Below are 8,952 nucleotides of genomic sequence, written 5' to 3'. Positions count from 1 at the left end.
GGATTGTAGTATGGGTTAGGGCCCTCTAAGATAGCATAGAAAAAAAAAAAGAGGAGGTGGTCTGCGTTGGGTGGTCTGCGTTGGGGCCTTTCCTCTTCGCAGGACCAAGAGGAACAGAATGACCAGATAGCCGGGTTGGAGCTAACCCGAGCCCAAAACAGGTCTGGTAACCTGGTTATAGAGTCATGGATTAAATAACCTCCCTAGTGGTATGGAGTCCCGGGAGTGGAGAGAGGGAAGTGGAGGGGAGGGGAGGGGGGGGGGCGCACGCGTGTGGAACCTGGGCTGCTGTGTGTGCGTGTGTGTGTGTGCGTGGGTGGGTGGGTGGGTGGGTTGCGCGTGTGGGCACTGGGAGGAGAGGAGTTCAGAAGAGGAGCTGTCTGGAACCGAGAGACCGGGAGAGACGACGGGAGTCTGAGCAGTGAGAGGTAATACTCGTAGTTGTCTTACACGTCGGCAGTGCGGATTAAATTATTATTAAATTATTATCATTATTATCACTACCCCCTTCCGTAGTCGTAACCACCCAACTTCTTGCTCTTCTTCCTGATTCTCTCTCCTATTCTGCTCAACCCTAGGCTTTTAAGGACCAAATGACAGAGAATGGAACGCTGATAAAGGCGGAGAGGCAGTTGTCAGAGTCTTTACATCGGGGGGGGGGGCTCTTCCACCGTCACGGCATCATCATCATTACTCCGTAGATACTCCGTACAATTGCCTATATCAATACTGCTATCACTCGTACTACGGAGTGCCTGTCCACATTAAACACCTGTACGGCCCGTGGGTCGTGGCTAACATGCATATATCATACATATATCATATACGTATGTATGTATCATATATATATGTGTATATATATATACTAGTGGTTTGCCGGTATGACTGACTACATACCACGATACGCTCTATACACGCCGGGTGCTATGCCGTATCATATCAGCGGGACTCTTCCCGCCGTGGACAGGTACCGCTCAGTGGGGGTCCAGTGTCCGACTCACTGGTAGGATGGTCGAGCCGACAGCAGGCAGGACACAGCACAGCGGCCGTCACTACGACTCTGCACGGGCAGGTATGTGATTGCTCGATTGCTCAGCAGGACAGGGGGCGGCTAACAGCACGACGCAATACTTCGATATTGCCATTCATTACTCCGTATTCCGTACTCGTTCGTGTATTCATGACGGTGGGGCGGGGCGGGGGGGGGGGGGGGGGGGGGGATGCCACCATGCCGCTGCCACGGATCCGCACTCCATTCGTCTGTCAGTTTGCCATGACGGTATCAATTTTAGTCCAGTTGATCTATCAGTCGACCAGCTGATGATATTTAGGCCCAATTACGACACGCCAGCCCCCTCCCTGCTGGCAAGTACGAGTATGCGGAGCATCGCAACGCCCGTGCACGCATCGACGCTCGGTAGACTTGCTGATAGGAGCCTAGCCCCAGGGCCTAGGTACGCTGCAGAGAATTGGAGTCTTGGACGCTTCTACGGCGCCGCGCACCACCAAAGACCACCGAGACCACCCTGTACCGATAACCCCGTCACCGGACCCGATAGAGAGGATCCGACAGGTGGGAAGCGTTCCTTAGGCGGCACAGCCCGCCCGCAGAATCTCAGGCTAGTCATTCCCAGCGCTCCGTCACCATCACCAGGGCTCGTGTCTCACGAGTCGCTCGTTTCCTCACCTCACACACACACACTCACACACACACTCACTCACACACACACTCACTCACTCACACACACACACTCACTCACTCACACACACACACTCACTCACTCACATNCACACACACACTCACTCACACACACACTCACTCACTCACACACACACACTCACTCACTCACACACACACACTCACTCACTCACATATATATATATATACACACACACGCACTCACACACACATATATATATACACTCACACACACACACATGTATGCACAGCGACACGGCACGCACACGATACGAGTACACACACAATCTCTCTCTCTCTCTCTCTCTCTCTCTCTCTCTCTCTCTCTCCCTCTCTCTCCCCCTCTCCCTGCTTTCAATCTATTGATAAATAAATAAGAATTTCCTCACCTCTCCACATATCGATCCTCTAGCCATACTCCCTGTCAAGCTTCAAGACTCCGACAGGTACTCGTACTCACCCATGCGCCTTCCTCGTACATGATCCAGCATTAGCCTCGTCGGTCTAGCCTTCATCATATACCACAGCACGCTCGATTTCGAAGCTACCGTGCAGTAGAGGCACGCTACTGTCACCGTCCTCCACTCGTATCTGCCACGTTCGCATGGAAAGCCGACCGCCGTCGGCATCATGATCATCCCAACGACCAAGATACCGGGCTGGACCGATGTCCGAAAAACCGACCCAAGATACCCGCACATACGACTACGACGACGTAGGGCATGCACAGCCAAACACACAACACCCCCCCCCCCCCCTCTCCGTCTTGGCACAGTCCAGCTGAGTCCGAGGACGGATGCAGAGTCAGCCGGGGCAGCCGCACACTCAGACGGTCGGCAACCGATACAATCATCCATGACCTACAGATTCCGTGACGGTCAACGAGAAGAACAGAAGCGTTGCCGTAACACGCATCATCTCGCGGGCACACTTTGCTCTGCAACTTCTTCCGTGGCCAGCGGCTCTGCCAAGTGCAGTGCAGGCTGCAAGCTCTCCTCACGACCCATATTCCCCGTTACGAGTGACTTGCCCGTACAGCGTCGTATCCTCCCTCCTCTGTGTACGGAGCGGTCACGACCCCAACCCCCCCCCCCCACGGCCAATCACTTCCCTCACCCCTCACGTACCCGGCAGCAGGCATCCTCTTGCATTAGCAGGTTGCGCCAGAGGGGTCAGACGGGGAGAGAGGGAGAAAATCAGTAGATGTTACGAAGTGTGCTTCGACGGTAAGATGAGAGGCTTTTTTTTTTTTTTTTTGCCCTCTCCTTTCTGTCCGACACCCCGAGGTTATTATAGTAATCGCAGATGCTGTATCGGCAGCATCGTGGCGCGGATACAGTCTTGGCTCCTTGAGACGGTACATGATACGATTATAGTGTCAATCACCACAGCACAGGGAAATGTTGACACAGTGGCAGACCGGGCAGGCTGACTGGCTGGCAGTAGGAGGGAGCACCGAAGCCGGGCATGGAGCAGGGAGGAGGAAGAGACGACGCCGTCCCGCCACCTGCAAGAAGACTCTGCCACGTCGCCGACCAGCCAACGATCCGTCCTCCCGCGTCCGCCGCTGTCTTGGTTTCGTTCCCGACCTCTCTCAACGGCCTAGATTCTTTGCCTCTCCGACACCTGATACCGCTGATGGTGATCAGCATCATCATCATGACCAGCGACTTGGGAAGGATGAGAAGGGAAGGAGAAAAAGAAAGAAAGAAACTCGACCCAGGTGGCCGGTTACCAGTGGCGAAAACCCCCCGGCACGGGTATATGCACGACGTAATAACACTCACCGGAACCAACCGAGGAGGGGGGGTGCACAGTCACGTCGCAGAGGGAAAAAAAACTTGCTGCGTTAGCTGCAACGTCGGTCGGGGGCCAAGTCTGGAGAGGGGCATGACCTGCTTGATTGAGACGGCCGAGAGAAATCTGTCCTTCCTCCCGTATGCACGGGATTTTCCAGCGCCGCCAATCGACGTGAGGATTGGACTATCTCCGGGGACCTCAATGCTTCTACCCAATCTTCTCTTCCCTTCTCTTCGCAGAATGTCGTCGTAATATAGGTGTAGGTGTGATTGCGGACTACGACGACGACGACGACGACGATGATACGAGCAAGGTATCGCCCGTTCCGTGTATATCGACATGAGCGGGGACTCGTACCGGTGCTCCGGCACAGCGGTTCAGGAATGTGTTTGCTATCCAAAAGGAACCAATCCCCATAGAGGTGAGGACTACTCGTATTACGGAATATGGGGTATCATTATAGAGCACCCGTGTTGCGTGCGTGTCTGCGTCTCCCGCTACACTACAATACGTTGGCGGCGGATAGGACGAGCTCTGTGAGTATCTACTACACAGTCACCACAGATATATCCAGTAGCTATTACCGCAAATATCACCATTCCCTTTTCCCTATCGGTACGTCTTGTCTGTTCATGCTCAGTATACGATCAAAGCCGTATAGTATCGACCAACACATTCGCCATAGCTGATGCCGTCATCGCTGTGCTCCCCTGCTGACGACAGCACACGGCGTCCTGTAGACGGCGAATACGGTGGTCTCTTCCTACCGGTACGTCCTCGGTCGATGAGCGTGTGCGTCTTGGTGCTTGCTTCCCTCAAAAGAGAGGAAATCCATCGATATATATAGGAGGCTATCTACCAGATGTGAGTGCGGCAGCAGCCTCTGTCTGCTTAGTCATCTACACTCTTGGGGTGCCACATCAATCTATGGTGTAGGGTAGGTGGATCTCCAGAGAATTAGTCGGACGGCGGGACACAGTCCAAGGGTTGGAGCGAGGTCTTATTGCTCGTATGCATGGATACGCTACGCGGCCTATAGGTGAGAGGAGGGCCGGAGCAATAAGGTTCATCCCGGCTTTTTATCGGCAAATACCAAAAACATGTGCGTACATGCTGCTGTAATCTCCCGTGACGAGAGGGCAACGGACATCCGTCAGAACAGACGCGCGGAGAAGAGAAAAAAAAAACCAGCCATAACTCACGACATAGACAAAGAGCCATCAGCGTTCAGACCCCAGCATCGATCTGCCCTCTCCACCGCCGTCGCGCCTTGTCCGGATCAGCATCCTTCTCTCTTTCCGTCTCCCCCTCTCTCCCTCTCATACAGATAACACGTCCGCAATCCTTGCGTTGGCGTGACCTCGACCCTCTCTCCTCATACCCCGACTGTGCTGAGACGCTTCCGCACAGTCTGCCCTCGGCCTCGGACCCCCCCAAAACCATCTTTCCCCCCTTCGACTATATGCAACAAGTGCCCACTGAGCGTTCCGAACATCGTCACCAGTCCGGCCATCCCTCGTCCTCGATCACCACCCATCAACATGGCTCCTCCTCGCTCCATGATGATGACCCCGCTCGCCGCCTCGACGGCCCCGCACAGCCCGTCGTCGACTCCTCCCGCTCTCCCAGAGTCGACGCTGGTGCTGACGCCACCGCCGTCGATGCTGGTGGCCTGGACGAGAAGCTTCGAGGGCTGAGCCCGGGCTCTCCGGCCCCTGCCAACGGCCACGATAACCGTGATGCCCCGACTCACGGTCAGAGAATCCTCGACTACGAGAATGCTCTGAACCCGCCTACGCCCAGGCAGGCTCTGGGAATCAAGGTCGTCAAGCGTCCTGATGGCTACGTCCCCGGCGCCGTCAGCATCCAAGATTTCCCCAACGGTCAGTTCTCTCGTCGACGACGCAAAGGCTCATGCACGGATGAGCGCCCAAGTCGTGGAAGAAGCAGACAGTGTCCCTAACTCGTTACCTGCGTTGCAGAAATCTTGACATGTGTCTTGTCGCATCTGCACCCCGACTCGCATGCTGCCGTGGCACTCGTCTCGAAGCGCTTCTACGCTCTCATGACCACCCCGCACGCCTGGCGCATGGCCTTCCTCCGCTGCTTCCCTGCTCACCAGGTCCTCGAGTCTAAGCGTGGAGGGGGTGCCGACGGCATCCGGAAGGAGCCGACCGCCGACGTCATCCGCTCCGAGACGCGTTACTTCCCCCGCCTCACCCCCCTCGCAACCTGGCGCAGCGAGTACCTCTTCCGCACCCGCCTCCTCCGCAGCCTCGAACGGGGCAAGCCCGGCGGCGGCTCCGGCGGCATAGGCTCCTCCGGCGCCCGCCAGTCTGGCAAGAGGGTCAGCGCCGTCCTGACGTACAACTCTAAGCTGCCATGGCTCATCACGAACATCCACGCCGTCTTCGCCAACGGAAAGAAGCCTCCGCGTGCCGTCCAGGGTGCCTCGGACCTGGGTGTCGCCACCGTCAGCGACCCGACCTCTGGAAAGGTGGAGAGGTGGGGTCTGCTCGACCCCGTCTCCTTCCCCCAGCTGGACGAGGTCATGCCGCACGTCGTGCCCTACGGGCTCGACGAGGGACCCGCTGCGGCTCCCAACGTCATGGATGTCAGCCAGCCCTACGGAATGCTCGGCGGACAGGGCTTCCCCGGTGGCCGCGCCTTCTTCCGCAGCACGGCCGAAAACCGCGGGCGCTTCCTCCGCTCTCAGACGAACGCCGCGCAGCGTCATGCCGACATCCCCCGCGTCCCCGAGCTGATGGAGGGCATCTCCAGCGTGTGGCTGGCCAAGTCGTCGGCCGTGCCCGCCGCCACGCACTCCATGATCGGCATGCTGACCGGCTCCACGCTCGGCGTCGTCACGGCCTACTCGCTCGGCTGGGACCCCAGCAGCGCCCGGTCCGACGGTGACATGACGGCGCAGTGGGTCCTCAGCCCTGGCGTCCCCATCACCGCGCTCAAGGTGGACGACAACTACAGCATCCGTCGCAGGTCGGCCGCCAGGATTCTGGCCGTCGCCCTCAATGCCCTCGGCGAGGTTTTCTACCTGACCCAGCCGCCCGTCAGCGTGCCCGCCAACCCCAGGAGCGAGGACCTCATCAAGGCTGCCTGGCTGGCGGGTCGGACGACGTGCTGGCATCTTCTGGAGGACACTCGCCGCGTCGCTCGTCCTGACGGGCGCGACGCCGACGCCGTCCGCGGCACGTACTCCCCCAGGTCGTCAGGGGACTCTACGAAGCTCAGCCAGGAGCAGAAGGTCGCCGAGGCCAGGGAGATTGAGGGGTTCTTCCAGAACATGCCCTCGCACTTCAACAAGGTCTGCCAGGGCTGGGACATGCGCCGCCGGCTCGAGGTGGACTTTGCGAACGATGACGGCAGCGGTGCCGGCGAGGCGGTCTTCGTCATCGACTGCGGCATGGCCGAGGGCCGCCCGGCCCGCGTCCAGCGATTCACGAGGTCCAGGGTGGCCGCTTCGCAAGAGCATGAGGTGGCTGAGAAACCCGGGAACCTCCCGCCGCCTTCACTCTTCGGTCGCTCCGACAGCGAGGCAGTCTTGCCCGCCAAGACGCCCGAGACGCAGCCTCCCACGCCGCCGCCTCCTACCGGCGGCACCGTTCCCCAGGACGCCTGGGCCTGCCACACCATGCGACTCAAGGGCGGCGACGGAACCACCATCTCCGCCAGCGCCCTCGACTGCTCCTCGCAGTCGTGCACGACGCTGTCGGAGGACCTCTTGCACGTGGCTGGCGAGACGGGAGACGCTGCGGATCAGGGACCCGCGGAGATTCCAGGCCGCAGAGCCAGGTTCCTGGTCGTCGGGACAAAGAGCGGCGCCGTGCTTGCGTGGAATGCCCGCGAGAAGGTGAAGGCTCCGGACGAGATCCAGCCGGTGCGCATCATCCAGACAGACTCGCCCGAGATATCCTGCGTGGCCGCCACGGCGCTGTACCTCGTCCATGGCGGGAGCGACGGCCTCGTGCAGGCCTGGGAGCCGCTAGCGTCGACGCGTGAGGTCGTCAGGACGCTCAACGGGCGGTCCAACGGCCGGGCGCCGCGGCACATGATGACGATGAACCCTGCCCTGCACGAGGACAGCTACTCGGCGGTGGGGGCCATCTACCTGGACCCGGACGCGACCGTGCTCCGGGGCATCGTGTCGTTCGGCGCCCTGATGCGGTACTGGACGTACAGCTCGACGGCGCACCCGGGGGGGCGCAGGCGACGCGCGCGTCACCACACGGATGTGCACGGGCGGATCGGCAGCCGTCGCCAGGGCGGCACGAGCTCGCGGTACATCGCGGCCGAGGAGGAGGAGCTCCGGCGGGAGGAGGAGCGGGCGGCGCGCGAACAGACGCGCCTGCGCAAGCGGTTCGGGTCCCTGGGCGACCTGACGGAGGAGGAGGCGGTGCGGTACGCGCAGATGGTGTCGGAGGAGTCGTTCAGCGTCGAGGAGGAGCTGCGGCGCGCGAGCACCAGCGACTCCGCGACGAGCGCGAGCACGGGGTCCGTGTCGGCGTCGTCGGTCAGCGAGGTGACGACGGTGGAGATGCTCACACCCGAGCCCGAACCGTCCGTCCCGGCCACCGGGGAGGAGTCGGACTACGAGCAGCAGATCCAGCAGGCCATCCGTCTCTCCCTGCTCGAAGGTGTTCAGGGGCAGGGTCAGGGACCGGATGGAGCCGACCCTGGCTTCGCCGTCAAGTACAAGGTCAAGGGCAAGAAGGTGTCCCAGCCTGCCTCTCCCTCTACCGGCGGTGCCGCCGCTGGTGGTTCTTCCTGGTCCGGTGCGGGTGCGGGTGCGGGTGCGGGTGCGAGGTCTGGGGATGTGCAGGATGACGATGAAGATCTCGCACTCGCCCTCAGTCTCAGCATGCAGGATCAGGAGCACGAGTACCGGGATGCAAGGGATGTACAGGGTCAAGAAAGGGGGAAGTTTGAAGAGTTTCCACCCCTCGAGACAGAAGGTGTAGGTAAAGGCAAGGGGGTTGTGAGGTGGTGATGTGTGTACATTGTGTGTTTGTGCGTGTGCGTATGCGTGTTTTCTCTTATTTTTCTTATAGTTTTTTTTTTTAAAAAAAAAATCTTTTTCCATCTTCATCTTTCTTCCTTCGTTCTCCTCTCTACTTTTTTTCTCTTTTTTTTTTCAATATTCTCTAGTGGTTTTTCTAGCGGTAGACATTTGACCATCTTGGAGTGGAATTTGGTTTCTTCTTTTCTTCTTTTGAAATACAATAGTTTGTTTATATTTTTCTGATTGTTGAGCTTCACAACATGATTTTATAGGCACTGCATTGTAGTAGTAGTAGTATATAATGGAGAAGAGAGAAAGAAGCAAAAGCAAAAAAGAAGACAAGTATCATTTTTTAGTCCAACTTGTAAATGAGGATGAACATGAGAAACACCCCATTTTCCATCCAATCCCGTAGAGTCCGATATAATACAAAAAA

At 58.3% G+C, this 8,952-nt stretch overlaps 2 protein-coding genes across 2 annotated transcripts; both read left to right on the top strand.

The window, feature by feature from the left end:
- Positions 1 to 1,377: 1,377 nt before the first annotated feature.
- GMORB2_5493 (uncharacterized protein) lies at positions 1,378 to 2,257 on the top strand (the record flags this gene model as incomplete). The annotated part of the gene is made up of 2 exons (XM_035467463.1): positions 1,378 to 1,454; positions 2,188 to 2,257. The coding sequence occupies 2 exons, from the start codon at positions 1,378 to 1,380 to the stop codon at positions 2,255 to 2,257; spliced, it is 147 nt and encodes a 48-aa protein (XP_035322429.1).
- Positions 2,258 to 4,187: 1,930 nt separating this feature from the next.
- Positions 4,188 to 8,504, top strand: GMORB2_5492 (FBOX protein; the record flags this gene model as incomplete). Its single annotated transcript, XM_035467462.1, has 3 exons — positions 4,188 to 4,268; positions 4,827 to 5,382; positions 5,482 to 8,504. 3 exons carry the CDS (start codon positions 4,188 to 4,190, stop codon positions 8,502 to 8,504), a joined length of 3,660 nt encoding a protein of 1,219 aa, XP_035322428.1.
- Between the last annotated feature and the right edge of the window lie 448 nt (positions 8,505 to 8,952).

Source organism: Geosmithia morbida (genome assembly GCF_012550715.1).
Source record: "Geosmithia morbida isolate 1262 chromosome Unknown scaffold_4, whole genome shotgun sequence".
In the NCBI taxonomy this organism is placed as follows: Eukaryota; Fungi; Ascomycota; class Sordariomycetes; order Hypocreales; family Bionectriaceae; genus Geosmithia; species Geosmithia morbida.
Note: the sequence above shows the minus strand (reverse complement) of the source record. Positions and strands in the feature narration are given on the sequence as shown.